Source organism: Microcaecilia unicolor, chromosome 1 (assembly GCF_901765095.1).
Source record: "Microcaecilia unicolor chromosome 1, aMicUni1.1, whole genome shotgun sequence".
NCBI classification, from domain to species: Eukaryota; Metazoa; Chordata; class Amphibia; order Gymnophiona; family Siphonopidae; genus Microcaecilia; species Microcaecilia unicolor.
In genome coordinates, this window is record NC_044031.1 from 247668772 (window position 1) to 247688749 (window position 19978).

At 42.3% G+C, this 19978-nt stretch overlaps 1 protein-coding gene across 1 annotated transcript in view; it reads right to left on the reverse strand.

Annotated features, from left to right (window-relative positions):
• ADCY2 (adenylate cyclase 2) overlaps positions 1 to 19978 on the reverse strand; it is an 812163-nt gene that overhangs the window by 434573 nt on the left and 357612 nt on the right. Inside the window, exons 6-7 of the mRNA XM_030205406.1 lie at positions 13225 to 13336; positions 8387 to 8514 (exon numbers count right to left, since the gene is read on the reverse strand). Of these exons, the coding sequence (XP_030061266.1) occupies positions 8387 to 8514; positions 13225 to 13336 (240 nt within the window). The remainder of the gene's footprint in view (positions 1 to 8386; positions 8515 to 13224; positions 13337 to 19978) is intronic.

The following is a 19978-nucleotide window of genomic DNA, read 5'->3' on the forward strand; positions in this document are numbered from 1 at the left end:
TTCAACTAGAAGATCCTTGTATCCTCCCCCCAACCCCCCCCCCCCCCCGCCCAATTTTGCCGTATGATTACAGGCTCTGTAGTCAATTGGGTGCAAACAGACGTGAACATTTCTAAAATGGAAAACATACATATCAATGTATCAGCACTTTCACGTCTATGTTCTGAAATTACCAATATACAAGTGTCACAAGTTGCTGCTGTTGATGTTTTAGATGTTAACAATTGTAAAATGGATGCTCCTGCCATACATAGTCGGTACTTACACATCCATTCCTGCATGCAATTTTAAAAAGACTCTACATTGGAAGATCCTTTTCTAAAATACTACTGAAATTAAACATGGCCCAACCTGAATGTCTCAATTCCAATTTGTATGTTCTTTCTAAAATTTGCCTTACTGTTTGTTACTATATACTAATGCAGTACCGTTTTATTGAGGTCTACAAAATCCTGCGTGGTGTAGAATGACTAGAAGTAAATCGATTTTTTTACTCATTCTAAAAGTGAAAAGACTAGGGGACACTCAAAGAAGTTACATGGAACGCTTTTAAAACAAATAGGAGGAAATAATTTTTCACTCAACGAATAGTTAAGCTCTGGAACTCTTTGCCGGAGGATGTGGTAACAGGTGTTAGTGTATCTGGGTTTAAAAAAAGGTTTGGGCAAGTTCCTGGAGGAAAGGTCCACAGTTTGCTATTGAGACAGACATGGGGAGGCAGCTGCTTGCCCCAGGATTGGTAGCATAGAATGTTGCTAATAATTGGTTTCTGCCATGTACTTGTGACCTGGCTTGGCCACTATTTGAAAACGGGATACTTGGGTAGGTAGACCATTGGTCTGACCCAATATGGCTACTCTTATGTTCTTATGTTATGTTCTTATGTAATTTGGGCTGAAAGTGTTTAGAAGTATAAGTGGCTCTTGATCAGCTTCCCAAGATGGCCACATAAGTCTTTTGCTCTTCGGTGGTCTGCCAATTCTAATAGCATAAACACACAGAAGTGAACATTTTCAGCGCCACAAGTTTCCTCAGTCAGTGGTTTCCCCCAAATTCCATAGTACTGGAACAGTACTATTATGTCTTACTACACACATTCAGAAATGTCTTGCTTGGGACCAAGCAGTTCTTCTACTCGCTTTAGATCTATCCACTGCTTTTGATTTAGTAGATCACAAGATTTTGCTTAATAGACTTTAAGAGTACTACAGTGGTTCTCTTTATATTGGCAGGAAAGGAACTATACAGTTCGTAAGAAAACTCATTGTTGACAACATGTGAAGTGCCCCAGGGTTCTGGGTTGGCACCAGTATTTTAAATAATTATGTGGCTCCACTTCTCAAACTTATTTAATCTATGGAGCTGATTTCTTTTGAATATGCAGACGATATACAAATTGTGACCTTGCTTGACCCTCAAGATCAATCAGACATTGCACTAAACTCTCGTAAATAGCTAATTGTTTTTTATAACATAAAATTAAACAACTCTGGAAAACCTAAAATTGTGATATTTAATAGAATAAGTTCACCACAATTGATATATCCTGATAATGGATACAGATTCTCTAGTTAAGCTAGTTTCTTCTTCAAAAATCTTAGGAACTCACCTGGATAAGGAGCTATCTTTCAAACTCCACATCTCCTATATATACAAAAAATGCTTTTGTAAATTACAGATGATTCAATTAGTATAATCTCTTTTTTTCACATAGGGGCCATTTCACTAAGGCTCGGTAGGCCTAACGCGGGCCTACCGTGTGCTACCACAGGATGCGCTGAGGAATCCCGTGGTAGTTTACTGCTCAGCGTGTCCTAATTCCACATTGGAAAATATTTTTTATTTCCATGAGAAGCATGCCCATGGCTGAGAGTTGGCATAACTGCAATAATTGGGTACTGCAGGGCACATTACCCTATGCTACCCGATTAGCACAGGACTAGCGAAAGAGCCCTTAACACCTCCTAAATAGGTGGTAGTAAGGGCTCCCATGTTAATGACCACACAGAAATGAGGAAATTAGTGCGTGGCTATTTTACCACCGCACTAAAAGTGGCTGCAGCATGTGGAAAACCCACACACTGATACCAGCACCAGCCACTTTTTAGCACGACTTGGTAAAAGGACCTCAAAATGTATTGCAAACATTAGTTCTTTCACTGGTTATAATATTGATTACTGCAATTCATTGCTGGCTGTTACTCATCAAACTGATAAACAATTACTTCAAATAATTAAAAAAACACAGCCGTCAAGCTCATACCAGGTGCTAAAAAATGGATTGCGTCTCTCCATTCCTGAAAAGCCAAAATTGGTTACCAGTTATATATAGGATTACTTTTAAGATTCTAATACTGGAATATAAGATACATCAAAGAGGATTAACTCACTTTCTCTTTCGTTTAGTAATTCCTTAATTCCTCACCTAGGGCACTTAGGTCTACACAATCTAACCTCCTAGCACCATCCTTTAGACAACTCAGTAAGAGAGTGATTATTTTGTTTTGGTACAGGACTTACTAGTAACACATATATGTTTTATAACTCCATGTACAATTTTTCCTTAAGTTAGTCACACTTATTTTCTATCTAAACTGCTGTTATTCTGTTTCATCTGTCTATATGCGCCTCTTCCGCTTACCCCCTGTTAACATCTATTGAGATGTTTAGGGGCTCATTTTCAAAAGAGAAAAAAAATCTCCAAAACAGCATATTTTCGAAACTCGGATTCAAGACATTTTTCTCTACAAAGCATCCAAACAACAAGGAGGCATGTTGGGGGTGTGATTTGGGTGTTCCTTAATCCTGGACATTTTTCTGCCATAATGGAATGAAGCAAAAATGTCCAGGACTAAAAGTTAGATCTGTTTCAATCACACCTAAGTCACAAAAAAGGTGCCCTAAATGACAAAATGATCATTGGAGAGATTAAAGCATGACCCCCCCCCCCCATACTCCCCCAGTGGTCACTGACCTCCTCCCACCTCCCAAAGATGTGAAAGAAACAGTACATACCAGCCTCTATGAGAGCTTCAGATGTTATAGCCAGTTCTATTAGTGCAGCAAGCAGGTCCCTGGAATAATATAGTAGTCGGTGCAGTGCACTATGGAGAAGGGAACCCAGGCCCATAATCCACTCTGTTACACTTGTGGTGGAAAGTATCAGCCCTCCAAAACCTACCAAAAAGCTACTGTACCTATGTATAGGTGATACCTGCAGGCATAACAGCTATTGTAGTGGTGTACACAGTTGGGTACATTAGGTTTTTGGTGGGTTTTGGAGGGCTCACCATATGGTATAAGAGGGTAACGGTGAGATGTGTACGTAGGACCTTTTATGTGAGTGCACTGTTGTGCCCCATTGCTTTGCTGGGATGTCTGTGTGGCCAGTCTACTAAGAATGCTGCCCCCCCCCCCCCCCATACATCCCAATGGCTTGTTTTTGTACATTTTTCCCCGAAAATGGTCCTAAAATATAGATGCACTTAGCACTAAAATGTCTAGCAAACTGTCATTTTTGAAACAAAAAGTTAGACATTTTTCTGGTTTGAAAATGGCCGTATTCGCTACTGAGTTTTGGATGTTTTTCATGAAACGTCCAAACATTTAGACATCATATTGAAAATGCCCCTCCACATGTGTGTTGTATTGTGAAAGTAACATACTATCCAGCTTATAATCGAACGAGAATAACGCCCAAGTTCCGACCTAAATCGGGAGATGGGCGTTCTTCTCACAAAAACAAATAAAGCGGCATAATCGAAAGCCGAACTTTGGACGCTTTCAACTGCACTCCGTCGCGGATGCGGACAAAGTTGACGGGGGAGTGTCGGAGGCGTGGTGAAGGCGGAACTGGGGCGTGGTTATCACCCGAACAGAGATGGGCGCCCTTCGCCGATAATGGATGCGTTTGTAGCTAGAATTTAGGGCACTTTTCCTGGACCCTGTTTTTTGACGAATAAGGCCCCAAAAAGTGCCCTAAATGACCAGATGACCCCCAGAGGGAGTCGGGGATGACCTCCCCTGACTCCCCCAGTGGTCACTAACCCCCTCCCACCACAACAAATGATGTTTCACAACTTTTTACTTTCACCCTCAAATGTCATACCCTCCTCCCAAGCAGCAGTATGCAGGTCCCTGGAACAGTTGTTAGGGGGTGCAGTGGACGTCAGGCAGGTGGACCCAGGCCCATCCCCCCCCTACCTGTTACAATTGTGCTGCTTAATGCTACTAGTCGTCCAACCCCCCCAAACCCCCTGTACCCACATGTAGGTGCCCCCCTTCACCGCTTAGGGCTATAGTACTGGTGTAGACTTGTGGGCAGTGGGTTTTGAGGGGGATTTGGGGGGCTCAACACCCAAGGGAAGGGTGCTATGCACCTGGGAGCTCTTTTACCTTTTTTTTGTTTTGTAAAAGTGCCCCCTAGGGTGCCCGGTTGGTGTCCTGGCATGTGAGGGGGACCAGTGCACTATGAATCCTGGCCCCTCCCACGAACAAATGCCTTGCATTTATTCGTTTTTGAGCTGGGCGATTTCATTTTCCATTATCGGTGAAAAGCAAAAACGCCCAGCTCACACCTTGGCGAATAAAGCATGGGCGTCTATTTTTTTTTTTAAATACGGTTCACTCCGCCCCTTCACGGACCCGTTCTCGGAGATTAACGCCCATGGAGATAGGCGTTTCTGGTCGATTATGCCCCTCCACGTTATAGTGTATACTGTTATTTGAATGATCATTACTGCTGCGATCTCTTATTGCCTTTGTCCGGGTTATTCTTGCTTTGCAACGCCTTAGGTGAATTTCTTCAAAAAGGTGGTAAATAAATCCCAATAAAGAAATAAAGTGGGATGTACTAAAAGCAACTTTAAGGGGAGGAATAATTGGATATAGCACGGGGAAGGCCATGGAAAGGAAACCTAAAATGCAAATCCATATATCAAAATCAAAAGAAATAGAAATTATTTTGTTTGAACAAAATTAGAAAGCTCACTTACCAGTATATAATACATTATTGACAGAGCAAACAGATGTGGAAGTTTTCAGGCAATATGCCATGTATTATGCTGTGAAAAGTAAAGTAGGTCATCTCCTGAAGGGCCATGCGAGCAAGTCAGGATATTGTGAGGTGTTTCAGAGATTTTTATACAGACAACTATACAGCTCAGAATTTCCTTTCAACAGAGAGAAATGTGAGATTTTTTTTTTAGATAAGCTTCCTTATTCTACCCTGACAGAAGCCTTGATTTTTTTTTTCAATTTTCATCTACATGCCTAGTGGCTTATAAGGATTCTCAATATATTTTCTACATAATAGTGCAAGTAGAGAATATTTTTGGGTCCTTTTACAAAGGCGCGCCCACAAATGGCTTGTGGTAGTGTAGGTGTAGGTGTGGGTTTTGTGTGCGCTCCGATCCATTTTTTAGCGTGCCTGTAAGAAAGGCCACTATTTTTTTTATGAAAATGGATGTGCAGCAAAATCAAAATTACCGCGCATCCATTTTGGGTCTGAGACCTTACCACCAGCCATAGACCTAGCGGGTAAAGAATCTGGGCGGTAATGACCTATGCGCATCAAATGCCGTTACAAACGCCAGGAAAGAAAAATTATTTTTTAGACGCGCATAGTGGATGCGTGCCAAAATTGAAATTACCGCAAGGGCCATACGGTAACTGGTCAGTAACTCCAATTTGGCGCGTGTAGATGCCTACGTGGCTTAGTAAAAGTGGCCCTTTGTTAGAAAAGAATAAGTGTGAGTTGTTTTGAAAACATAATAAGAGGGTTATGAATAGGAAGATATTTCTTCTGTAGATTTGCACTTGCAAATGTTTCTTTATTTGATTGATCTTTTCCCAATGATGTGGGCTAGTATAATATACAATGGGTTTATTATTATTATTATTATTATTATATATTATTTTGATTTTGGTTTGTTAAGAATGTAATAGCTGTCAAATTTTAATTAAAAATAATAATTACAACTGATACACAGCCAGCATTGGTCAGCCCCAGATATTCAGAGCCAGGCCATATGTGGGCATCAGCACTAAATACCCGGTGCTAATTTTGGTTGTCCTGGTTGCTGGAGTTTATGAGAGTCCCGGCTGATATTCATCCATGGCTGCATAAGACAGTTTTGTGGGCCCCAGCTAAATATCGGTCAGGACCCTCCCAGGCCCTCTGATCCCCCTTCCAATTCCCCTTCCCTGTAAATTCAGGCCCTTTCCAATCTCATTCCCGCTGAAACAGTCCCCCCCCCCCATTCGATCCCCCTCCCCCGCAACAGCAACTCCCCAGCCTGCCATCACCATAGGCTCTTCCTGGGCCTACCTAGCATCCCTGATGGTCCAGTGGGGGGTGTGGAAGACAGCAATGAACCCCACTAACTCCAGCTCCTAGCGGTATGTTTCACAAAATGCCTGCAGCAGGACGATACTGCTAAAAAATTGAAACTCTCCAGGGAGAATGGTGGGATTTACTTCCCTAGTTTCTATGAATATGACAAAACATATTCTGTGCCTATATGGAAAATGGCTGTTGAAGTCCCTTGCTGCAGATTCCCCAGGGTGGCTATTCCATGAGAGAGCTCTGTTAGGGAACCTTGATCTAAAATGTGTGCCTAGTATGGTGCATACCTGAATGCAGTGTGATCATTCAGTGATGGACTCCTCTTTTAGAGCCTTGTAGAAGCTGGACAAGCAATTGTACAATCCAGAGGTTTTCAACGTAGTCCTTGGTGCATACCCAGCCAGTTGGAGTTTTCAGGAGATATCTTGAAAACCCCGAATGGCTGGGTATGTCCTCAGGACTAGGTTGAAAACCCCTAGTATAATCCTTAGAATAACTCAATCTTACTTTCCTTATGGAACAATCCTATCTTTATGATAAATAAGCAACCAAGTTAATAGTCATAATGGATGAGCAAAGGCATAAATACTCTAGTCTATACAGGGTTAATTCTATAAAGAGGGCACCAACATTTTGGTGCCGGGACACATGAAACTCCCCACAATACTAGCATATATGAGCATATGTGTGTGTGTGCACATGCATATATGACTGCCAATATTCCAGCTACATGCTATTCTATAAAATGGTGCCTAAATGCGATATTGCAAAGGTTGAAGGTGGGCATTTAGCATGGGTGGAATGTGGGCGGGATTACAGAATGCTGTCATTTATGTGTGTGTTTTAGTAATCTAGGCACCAGCGCTTATATTAGCTCTGTGGCTGGTGTAACTGGTCACACATAAATTACACACGCGTATTTGTGCTGCTATGCTAATATTCTATAAAGTAGGCACCTACTTCTCTTTATAGAATACGCCCCCCCCCCCTTTTATAGAATTGCTCTCCACATGAGGCAATGGGAAATTTGCTAGCTTTAGTGAATTGCAGTGAAAATTGTACTCACTAGTTTAGATGGCTACAGCCGTGGCTTTGTATTAACAAAAGTGGCTGATACCCCAAGCTTACAAACTTTGTGTAAGATCTATTTTCAAGGGAATCCATTGGCCTCAAACCTTTACAAGAAAATAATATCTTTAAACACAGTTATGCTAAAAGGCCTCTATAGAAGCAGCTAAAGAATTGGCCACACTTTGGGGCAATTTGTTTGTTTTTATACGCACAGGGCCTTCGGACACTTTTTGAAATGTCACACTGGAAAAAGATACTTTTCTGCACATTGTGTTCTACTGCCTGTTTATAAATGATTAGTGATGCAAAGTGTGCTTAATAGCATAAGTTGCCCTGACTCACTTGCTTCCATGGGGAGTGGATACTATGGCCATACCTACTGTCTGTATTGTGTTAGCTCTGTGCTCAATTGCCTATCTTTCCTGAGAATTAGAGAGTCATCATTCCTTTCTTGAAGAGATAATGTCAACTTCATGGTTTCTTTCTTTCTTTCTTTCTTATTCCAGAAACTGGGGAGGGGATCCCGGGCCCATGCAGATTACATGGCAGGAACTTGCTTGTTACAATGGCCATTGTACAGAATTGTTAATGACACATTTATGACATATTGTTCCTTGTTTCTTAAAGTAATTTTACTATTTTTTTTGAAAATTGCACTTTTCCCTTTCCATATGCTCTTTAACCATGTGTGAAAGGCAATAGGAAATAACTTAATAAAGCAGTCACGCAAACAAGGGGAACTTCTATTGGTATTTAAGCTATGTCAATATGGTCACTCAGTAAAAATAGGTTAAGGATGAAAATAAATATTTTTCTTTGGATGGATCAAATATGCTTATGTTTTTGAGTGAATATCCAGTGTCCACTGGAAATGATCAAAGCTTCCGAAGAGTGCTTGAAATCACATTTTGTAATGAATGCTGCATTTCTTGACATGCGAAGCAATATTCCAGCTGATTCTATACTTACTTTATAGCTTCACACATGTCTAGTCCCATTTTTACACAGTTCTTTGCATGATTTGGAAGCGATATTGGGAGCCCAGATACACAATAGTAGCAATCTCCTAAGATTTTGATTCTCATACATTCATTTTCCTGAAAGGAAAAAAAAGTTAATCAAAAGAGGTAAAGCTATTCACACATCCAAATTATTTACCACAAGAAGAACAGACTGATGCTATGGCAAACTACTGTAAAGTTCTGACATGATCTTATTCAGTAACAGTATTCTTTCTATCTGTATTGTGTAATAAGCAGCACATCTTATCAGAGTTGAACAGGCACATGAAAATAACAACCAAAGATGGATAGAAATGGGTTTGCATGAATAAAATCGATTTCCTATTAATACTATATACTGTTTTCAATGACTGGGTAGATAGCACAGCACAAAACCTAACATTTAAAGACACATTCAAACTTTTTACAAAATTATTACCCAGAATACTGAATAAACAACATATAACCGAAACAGCAGTGAAAAAAAGACATATAATATTCAAACTTCTTAATTATAACATTATTCTTTTCTATGAAGCTTTCTAATATTAACATAACATTAGGCACTTCAGCTTGTCTGTTTATAGCAACAACATTATTTGAAAAAGTTCTGGGTCGGCTTCTCTTGATTTGAAATATATTACACAAATTCCTTTATATATATATATATATATATATATATATATATATATATATATATATATATATATATATACACACACACACACATAAAATGCACTACTATTATTTCTTGATTGTGTGTTTAATTTGTTACTTTATATGCTAACCCCTGGATTCTATAATTTGGGCACAATCCTGAGATCCACGTGGAAATAAATAGGGATGCATGTTGAAGTTGCATGCCGGGAGTTACACCCAGGTTTCATCTGGCATAAGTCCTCATGCCCAAGTTGGGCACGAGAATCCCCGCTATGTGCTATTCTATTCCCAGGGTGCCCTTTATAGAATAGCGCTGTAAGTGCTTCACACCCTTTAGTTACAGGGCCCCTTAATTACTGGGACACAGATAAGATGAGAAAAAAATGATGCCTAAAACAATCAAATACAGACTTTGCCACACTTTAAACCACCACAACAAAGAAGAATGTATGGGGGTAATTTTATAATAGGATGCTTGAGACATTAACTCCCCCCCCCCCCCCCAAATGTTATGCCAATTTTAGGCATCTATGTGCCTTTGTAAGATAGGCTCTTACAATGAGAAGTGGAGGAATAGCCTAGTGGTTACAGCAACAGTCCTGACATCTGGAGATAGCTGCTCCTTGTGATCTTGGGGAAGTTACAACCCTTCATTGCCTCAGGTACAAACTTAGATTGTGAGTCCTTTAGGGACAGAGGAATACCCAGTATACCTGAATGTAACTCACCTCAAGCTGCTCCTAAAATATGTAAGCAAAATATTTAAAAACTTAAATATCTCCCAGTACATGCACAAATGCTCTCCCACAAATTTACATCTGCTCTAAAGAAAGTATAAAAGTGTGCATCTACTCATGGGGGTAACTTTAGAAAAGGATGCCTATGTTCAAGATTGCATCTACTATAAGCCTATTTTATAAAGGCAACAGAGGAACCCAGGTGCCTTTATAAACTAAGGTCTTAGCGCCAGTCTCAATAGCATGATGTAAACCTACATTTCTTATAGAGTATGTTAGACTTTAACTCTGACTGTACTCCACCCAAACTACTTCCCAGGAAATGCCTATGCATGATGCATATGCAAGTATAATTTATAGGTGCACATACTTATGAGCGTAAACAGCCGCTATAATTTTATAAAAGACATTGTCCATACATAAAAACTGGCTTTATGAAAAAACCTTTACAAACTTACCCCAATGTGTGTACATGAATATTTTATAAAATGTGTACATACATCCCAACTCCATGCAAACTCCACCCAAATTAAACCCCTTGGCATGACTATGCACAGATCAGTGGTGTAGCCACAGGTGAGCCCTTTGTTATGGTGAAAAAACTGAGCATGTGCGGGAGGGGAGAGGCCAACACAGCAGCATCTCATAATGAGAGGCCAGAAGATGCAGCAAGTAGGTGGATTGACCTGTTCTGGCCATTGGAGGACCTCTTCCAGCTGGTGGAGCTTATTTTATTTGCGGGAGGGGGGGGGAGGTGGAATTGTGTGTCCACCCACTTTGGGCTGAGGCGCACCCAAAACATCAAGAGTGAGGAGCTCAAGCAAGAAGTGTCCAGCTATAAAACAATTTTTCAGCAAATTGATTAATCACATGCAAGATTTTAGCCGTATTATTATATAAGAGCACACTTCACATAATGCATAGGTTTTAAAAGATTTATTCCTGAAACTCAGTAGGTTCTATGAATTATTTTTCTCTACAAAACTTACAAAACAATGTTCTTAATGTTTCTGTACAGAAGTCCTTGCTTATCATCTATTACAGGTACAAATCACTTGCCAGGTAAGCATATGCATTCAAGCACAACATAAAAAAGTTCTTTGTCTCCGTTCTAAGTTATGTTAGGATAGATATTTTAGAGGTTTTTCTCTTTCTTCTGCATATTCTACAGGCTCAAATCTTGGGAGACTGCATTAAATAGATTCACTGCAATGTATATTAGAGTAAGTGAGTTCTTTGCACTGGTTTTCCCTGATCTGGAGATAAAAAGTAATATTCAAATGAGTGCACACTTTTAGTGCTTTCCCTATTTCTTTTGCAACAGGTACTTAGCTCTCCTGTTGTTCTAGAAAATCTGTCTTGCCGTGGCTGACTTGTCACAGGAGCGGAAGTTGGTCTTGATCCCTTCTTAGGTGAGTATTTCTCTCTTCTTCAGTGGCCTTCTTTGTTGCACCTGCTATTCCTAACTTTATCCAAATCAGTAAAGGAAAGCCCTATCTATCTATTACAGTGCGCTTTCCCTGTGTTTTCCCTCTGCTGTCACTGTATGTAATCCCTCACGTTCCTTTTGAAAAGAAAATATAATTGGAGCTCCTGCCTGATTTTTCCCCAACTGTTTTTCCACAATTTTCAGTCACTTCAGGCAACCTTTGAGCCCAGAACTGAGACAAGACTAGCAAGGTTATCTTTTGGCCAATGAGGTCTTAGTCAATATTTTTGTTGAAGGCAGCTTTATGGTGCTTCTGTAGCTGTTCCCTAACCACTGAAGCTCTTAAACACTTCTGGATACAGTACCAGTTTTCTCACTTTAGGAATTATGTTAGCAGTACTGGTGCTCTGTCTCACAAGCAAAAAGAATCACTGTAGAGTTTCCCTGCTTAAGGGGTTTTTTTGTTTGTAAATAATGTTAGAACCCCGTAGTCTGGTACAGGTTCTGTAGTTCAGCTCCACAGGCTAGAAACACAAACGGTTCTGAGCTATCAGTTTTCTTCCTGAACTTCATTATATTTCTTTCTGTCAAAGACTCAAGAGTCTGCTATTTCTTGCAGGACTCTCCACAGTCATCCACAGCGCTAGCTGCTTCTTCCTAACACTTACCAGGCAGCAGCTATACAGCTTTGTCTCTCTCGTCATTCACACACACAACATCTGAGTGTTCACTGACATCTCAGAGTACCACTTCTGATATCTTAAAAGTATATTTAGGTTCATCAGAGGAAACACTCAGCTCTCAGAGCTTTCCTCTTGGAAGATTCCCTCCCAACTGCCAGCCTGAGCCGTTTAGAATCTTACCCCAGCTAGGCAGCATTCTATGGACTGGAGCACAGGTTCTGCAGCCTGGTGCTCCTTCCAGCGCAGCACTGCACTATTCACTCAAAATAGATTTTCCAACCAGCTCTCCTTCCTAACTCTTTCCATATTTGCACCCCATGTACCTTACTATTGGTCACACTAGCCCAATATGCATATCAAGTCAGAGGAAAGAGGAGGTGTATATCATTTTGGCCTAGAATTCTCTTTCCAAAGTTTAAGGTCAACCTAAAGACTCATTACTTCCTAGAAAACGTTGGTCCTTAGGCCCCCATTATCAGCCTGTTAAGGCATTAACACCAGGAGGCAAGGGGAGGGGCTTGGGACCTGCTTTCCGTTATGTACAGTATTTCTAATTACTGTGCTCTTTCTATTTTAGTTAGAAAATACTGTAAACTGCTCAGATGGCATATCAACGGGTGGTATAACACATTTTTAATACTTGAAACATTTTACAGCATGTCTCCTCCTGGTGTGGCTGCAATGAGAACCCTAGTGAGTGGTTGTTATATTGGTGTGTGAAGGACTAGGATGGAGAACTCCACTCAGGAGCATGTTTATTCAGTGCTATACAATGTCAAGAGAGAAATACTACATCAAAATAGTACTTGTTTTGCACTTAAGATCAGTAAAGTGAGTTGAAACACCCCCTGTCTCTAAGTAATCTTTTGGAGGGACGTTTATGCCTGAGCCTTGAAGGAAATTCCTTCCCCTCTGAGCGAACCTCTTCCCTAGAAGAAGAGTGTGCGTACGAAGTGGGGAAAAGACCAGAAAGAAATAAGTGTTAAATGTAGGCCCTGGTGTGTGGATATAATGATGGACCTTCAAGTGACCAGGATACACCCACCCCCCTTCCCATACATACTTATACTGGATTATGTAGAAATAAGAAAGGATAAACAAACGCACATTGTAAAATTTGACCTGGTCTTGTATCTTATAAAAGCGAGGCTAGGAAATTAAGGTAATAGAATAGAAATGTATGAAGAAAACAGGATGTTAATGGCACTGGAAGGTGAGAGAAAGCAGAATTAGCAGATGAATACTGACATGATTGAATGCTTGTACATGCACTGTATACATAATCAAATATTCTTACCTTTGCTATTTGATCAAACTTGCCAAATAACTCATTAAGCATGTGTACAAGTTCTCCTGGTGAGCAATCACTGGCCAGTCTTGTGAATCCAACAATGTCTGCGTACAAAATACTATATAAAAAAAAGAAAACAAACATTCACAACTAATCTGAGACATAAAGAAAAGGCTGGGATATTTGAAAGATTGGTTGCAGTCCTACCTGATCTATGCGGTATCAGCAAGAAAATTTACTTGTGGTCCCTGGAATAGACAATTTTAGGAGTGCAAGCTGGTGTTCAAAAGCTTTTAGTGGTATAGGCCCAGAAATTTTATTTTATTTTATTCAATTTATTTAGTTTATATCCCACATTATACAAATCTTTGGTTCTATGTGGCTTACAGTATAACAGGCACAGTTTACATGGTTTACATTTGTAACAAAACAGCAAATAGCACGGTTTAGTAGCAAATAACAGTAAATAGGAAGTCTAATACCATAACGAAGGGCTAGCTATACTAATGATTCATAATGAGTCTATAATCTTCAGGTATACTACAGATTAGTTGTATAGCATTTTGGTGGAGAGGCTATGGAGCTCATTTTCAAAAGAGAAAAACGTCCAAAAAGTGGCATTAAATATGCATTTGGACGTTTTTCTCATAAAAACATCCAAATTAGTATTTTCAAAACCAATTTTTAGATGTTTTTCTATGAAGTCCATCAAATCTGCGTTCAAATCACAAGGGGGCATGTCTGAGGTGTGTTAAGGGCGAGATCTGGAGGTTCCTAACACTTGGAAATTTTTCAGCCATAATGGAACAAAACAAAACCGTCCAGGACTAAAATTAAGACGATTTGAGCTAGACCTGTTTTTATAATGAATAAGGCACAAAAAGGTGCCCTAAATGACCAGATGACCACCAGAGGGAATCAGGGATGATGTCCCATTACTCCCACAGTGGTCACTAACCCCCTCCCACCCTCAAAAAATGTGATTAAAAAAACATTACTTGCCAGCCTCAGATGTTATACTCAGGTCCATTAGAAAAGCAGTCTAATGTCCCTGGAATAGTCTATTCAGGTCCCTGGAGTAGTCTAGTGCTGGGTGCAATGCACTGCAGACAGGGGGACCCAGGCCCATACCTCCCCCTACCTATTACACTTGTGGAGGAAACTGTGAGCCCTCCAAAACTTATCAGAAATCCACTGTACCCACATATAGGTGCCCCCTTCACCTGTAAGGGCTATGGTAGTGGTGTAAAGTTGGGGGTAGAGGTTTTGGGGGAGGGTTGGAGGGCTCAGCAGACAAGATAAGGAAGCAATATTGAGATGTGTACCTATTGCTTTCCTGGGATGTCTGGGGGAGTGTCTACTAAAAATGCTGGCTCCTCCTATATCCTAATGGCTTGATTTTGTGCATTTTGTACTTGGACTTTTTTTTTCTTTGAAAATGGACCAAAAAACAAAACGACCAAATCTCAAAACATTGTTCAAAACATTATTTTCGAAACAAAAAGATAGACATTTTTCTTTTTTGAAAATTACCTTCTTTCCTGTTCAGATTTTGGACGTTTTTTTGATAAAGGATCTGCCAGGGAAATGTCATGGTTGGTTCAGTTAATGTTTAGCAAGGAATGCTGTTCAGGTTGTGTGTTCAGTCTGTGTGGGCTTGTCTTCTGAAGGTAACATTTTTTTGAAGAGGTAGGATTTCAGTATTTTGCGAAATTTGAGACAGTCGGTTTATCCTCCTTAGGTTTGATGGCAGGGCGTTCCATGATTGGGTTGAAAGGTAGGTGACCCTTATGTCATGGAGAGATTTGTATGTTACCCCTTTGTGTTTTGGGAAATGGAGTAAAAGGTAGTTTCAAGCATTCATCAGGGCATTTCTGAGTGGGAGGTCAATCAGTATGGTTATGTAAGTGGCAGGCTCAGCTGAGTTCCAGCCTTCCATTCCATTCTCTTCCCTCGTATCATGGCTCCGCCCTCTTCGGACGTATTTCCTGTTTGCGCGAGGGCGGAGCCATGATGCGAGGGAAGAGAACGGAATGGAACGGAAGGCTGGAACTCAGCTGAGCCTGCTGCCTTCGCTTGAACAGTGGCGCGCCTCGAGGGAAAATAAAATTTTTAAAGGCAAGCAGCAGCGCAGGAAGGAAACCAGGTCTGTCGAGGTGGGAGCAGAGGGCAGATGGATGATGGACGACTGGGGGAGCGGGGGGGGGGGGCTCGAAGAAGGCAGATGAAGGGGAGGAGGACAGGGGGGAGACGAGGGTTGCTGGATATGGGAGGATGGAGGGCAGGGGAGGGTTGCTGGACATGGGTGGATGGAGGGGAGAGGAGGGTTGCTGGACATGGGTGGATGCAGTGCAGGGGGGAGAGGAGGGTCGCTGGGCATGGGTGGATGGAGCATGGAGGGCAGGGGGGGGAGGAGGGTTGCTGGACATGGTGGATGGAGGGCAGGGGGAGAGGAGAGTTGCTGGACATGGGTGGATGGAGGGCAGGGGAGGGGAGGGTTGCTGGACATGGGTGGATGGAGGGGAGAGGAGGGTTGCTGGACATGGGTGGATGCAGTGCAGGGGGGAGAGGAGGGTCACTGGACATGGGTGAATGGAGCATGGAGGGCAGGGGGGAGAGGAGGGTTGCTGGGCATAGGTGGATGGAGGGCAGGGGAGAGGAGAGGAGGGTTGCTGGACATGGGTGGATGGAGGGCAAGGGGGAGGAGGGTTGCTGGACATGGGTGGATGGAGGGCAGGGGAGGGGAGGGTTGCTGGACATGGGTGGATGGAGGGGAGAGGAGGGTTGCTGGACATGGGTGGATGCAGTGCAGGGGGGAGAGGAGGGTCACTGGACATGGGTGAATGGAGCATGGAGGGCAGGGGGGAGAGGAGGGTTGCTGGGCATAGGTGGATGGAGGGCAGGGGAGAGGAGAGGAGGGTTGCTGGACATGGGTGCATGGAGGGCAGGGCAGGGGGCAGAGGAGGGTTGCTGGACATGGATGGAGGGGAGGGAAGAGTGAGGAATGAGTTGAGAAGAGGGAAAAGGAAGAGAGGAGAATAACTGCACATGGATGGAGAAAATAGGCTGAAGCTGGATCCACTGGACAGTCAAGTCTGCGGAGGACCCAGCTTTTACTTACAGATGTAGGGCAAGAAATGAAGAAGAAAGGCGGAAAGTAAAGAAATAAATGGAAAGGAAGCCCTGGAAATGGAGTTAAGAGGACAGATAGCAGAATCGGATACTGGGCCGGCATGATCAGAAAAACAAAGTCACCAGACAACAAAGGTAGAAAAAATCATTTTATTTTCATTATAGTGTTTGGAATATGTCCACTTTGAGAATCAGGTGCTCAACATTAAAAGTTTATTTTTATTTACTTATTTATGGCATTTTATCCCACATTAAACATGAATTAGATTGCCCCCCCCCCCCCCAGGCTCTCTCCCCGGCTATAACCAGCTCTGCAATTTGGGGGGGGGGCAGAGGTGGACAGGGGGGCACGCAGAGGTGGACGGGGGGGGGGGGGCGCAGAGGTGGACTGGGGAGAGAGCCTGTTGTTAAACATTTACCAGCACACCACTGTTGACCAGTGATAGGAGAAAAGAATCCATGCTGTGATGTGGTCTGATACCTGACTGGGAGGGGTGGAAGATGGCGTGTTGAGATAGGTAGGCCATGATTTGTTTTGTGACTATCATACTACTACTACTACTACTACTACTACTATTTGACATTTCTAAAGCGCTACTAGGGTTACGCAGCGCTATACAATTTAACATAGAAGGACAGTCCCTGCTCGAAGAGCTTACTATCCCTTCCATGACCTTGACTAGGAGTGGGATGGATGCCACCGGTCTGTAACTTATTGTGTCATATTTTTTGGCCTTGGCGTTTTTTAGGATAGGGGTGAGCATATGAGTAGGAGATGTGTTCGGTTAGTAAGTCTATGAACCAGGAAGGGGCATCTTTCATTCATGGGGTTGGGCAGGCATCCAGTACACAGTGAGATTGCGCATATTTTTTAAGGGAGGTTTGAATTTCGGAGGCAGATGGTATATTGAAGGAGGTCCAGGTTCTGTTGGCTTGTATTGCTTCATTTTGTGGTGTCCTATGGACCAGGTAGTGCTCTAGTTGGAGAGTGGTTGTTGGGAGGCCTGATCCAATGTTAGCCACTTTCTGTTTGAAGTATTGGGCTAGGTCCACAGCGCTTGGAGGAACTTCATTTGTAGTTAGGGTTACCATATGGCTCCAGAAAAAGGAGGACGGATTGAGCCAGCCGGGTTTTACTTCCATTGCTTTCAATGGAAGTAATTGAGCCAGCCGGGTTTTACTTCCATTGCTTTCAATGAAAAGCAATGGAAGTAAAACCCGGCTGGCTCAATCCGTCCTCCTTTTTCTGGAGCCATATGGTAACCCTATTTGTAGTTATCACTGTTTGAGTGTCGAGGATGTTGTTTATTAGGCTGTAGAATTTCTTGATGTTGGGGTGGCCTGTCCCTATATAGTTGTTGTAAAACTTCAATTTTGGTTGTTTGATAAGGTGTTTGTAGGACTTTACTGATTGTCTCCATGTGCTTTTGTTTTCTGCTGTGCTTTCTTTGATCCATTTTCTTCTCTAGTCATCTGCAGAGTCTCTTAACGGTCATTAGCTCTTCGTCGAACCAGGGGGAGGAGCGATGATTTTGTTTGTTTTTCAGTTGGACAGGGGCGATTTCATCTAGTATGGCCTGGTTTTTGGAGGTTCCAGTTTATGAGGAAGTTTACGTTTTTGGGGTCCAGTGGTGGGTAGGTTGAGGTTTATCCCAGAAGTCAGTCGCTTTTATTTTACCTCTTGTGGGAATCTTAGTGAGCTCTGTTTTTGTTTTTCTACTAGGCATTGCTTCCTTCCAGTTTAGGTTGCAAGTGAGTTTACTACTACTACTATTACTTATCATTTCTATAGTGCTTCAAGACATACACGAAGAGACAGTCCCTGCTCAACACAGTCCCTGCTCAACACAGCTTACAATCTATTTAGAACAGACAAACAGAACAAATAAGAGATAATGGATTTACTAAGGTGGGAATGATAAAATACGGGTACTGAACAAGTGAGTAAGGGTTAGGAGATACAGGTGACCAGGCAATAGTCTGATATGAAAATGTGTTTGTGGATTGATAATTTGGGTGTGAAAAAGGTCTAGTAGGTGGTCCTTGCAGTGTGTTGAGGTCATGATTGGTTTGGGGATATCCCAAGACTTTAGGAAGTTAAAGATTTCCTGGGTATGAGGATCTTCTAGATTGTCTAGGTGAATGTTTATGTCACCTACGAGCAGTAAGTTGGAGTGGGTGGTGCATATGTTGGAAATGAATTCTGTGAAGTCATCTCTGGCTTTGGCCCAGGTGCCAGGTGTTCTGTAGAATAATGTGCAGCAGAGTGTCTTGTTGAGGGTAGGATCACTTATGGTAAACACTAGGATTTCTAGAGATGAACTGCAAAACTTCGATGTCATTGTGATGTTTAGGAATGCCTTATAGTTAACTGCTAGGCCACCACCATGTCATATGTAGTATGTTGTAGCCAGGGGGGTAGAGATCATTCATTATAGGGTTGTCCTGAGTGCACAACCAGGTCTCTGCGATTAGAACTAGTCCAAAATCTTCTTCTTCCACCCATGCTCTGATGAGTTCTGGTTTGTTGACAATGGAGCAGGCATTTATGTAGGCTAGCGGTATCGGTGAATAAGAGGTGGCATTATCGCTGTCGCAATTTACGATTATCAGTTGGTGTCTAGAGTTTTGTGTGTACCTGTTATGGCACTTTGGAGGCCTTACTTTGGTGGGTTGGCATCTGATGTTATGATGAATGTTTATAGGGGGTATTCTTCCAGTTAAGTCTGGGTTGCTAGGGTATAGTCTGATGTTGATTAGTCGATACCCGAGGGTGAGAGGACTGGGGTGTGGCATTTTGGCTTATATGACCATGTTAGGTTGTTGGTTAAATAGATTATTAGCAATGCAAGCAACAGATATTTGTGTGCATTCATCGTGGTTGGTGATCTGGTTTGTCTGTGTATCTTGTAGGATTGCTGTTCATGATGGGCATCAGAATTTGCAGGTTCAGTGGGTGGGAAAGCCTGGGGGTGGTAGTGGTAGTGAGTGATGTCTTCAGGGTGTCAAATCAGTGGAGCAGTGTATCAGTGGAGTGGTAGAGATAGTGAGTGATGTCTTCAGGTTGTCAGATCAGTGGAGCAGTGCATCTGGAGTGCTCGTGTTGTGTATCCGATGGTGTGTGGCTGGTATAGAGTAGTTGGGGAGACTGAAGGTGATGACGGTATATGCTGCTCCCTCCAGGAATATATGTGGTCTGGACTGTCCATGCGTGAAAGTTTAGGGGGAGAGATAAGATGAGCTGTTAATCTCTAGTGCCAGGGTTCCATTCGTCGGGGTCTCTTCTTCTGGATCTCCATATGCCCTGGCTGTCTCAGGAGGAGTCTTTCTGCACAGATCAGTCGAGGGTGCAGGGACAGCATAGATGCTTCACATTACCAGCCGCGACCGTAGTTGGCATGTCATGACCAGCACTCCAGGAAGATCCGTGCCGACGCTTAGTTTTCCTGCCACAGACTGCCCAGGAGGCACTGTACTGGCTCACACACTGCTATCAGAGGTAGGCTTCCCTCAAAAGGGCTTCCTGCAGGCTCTGTCTGAATGGCTCTAGCGTTTTGCTCTGCTGTGGCAGAATGAGCTATCTCCTGTACTGAAACATGAAGTTAATATATTGTCCTTCATGAAAAAT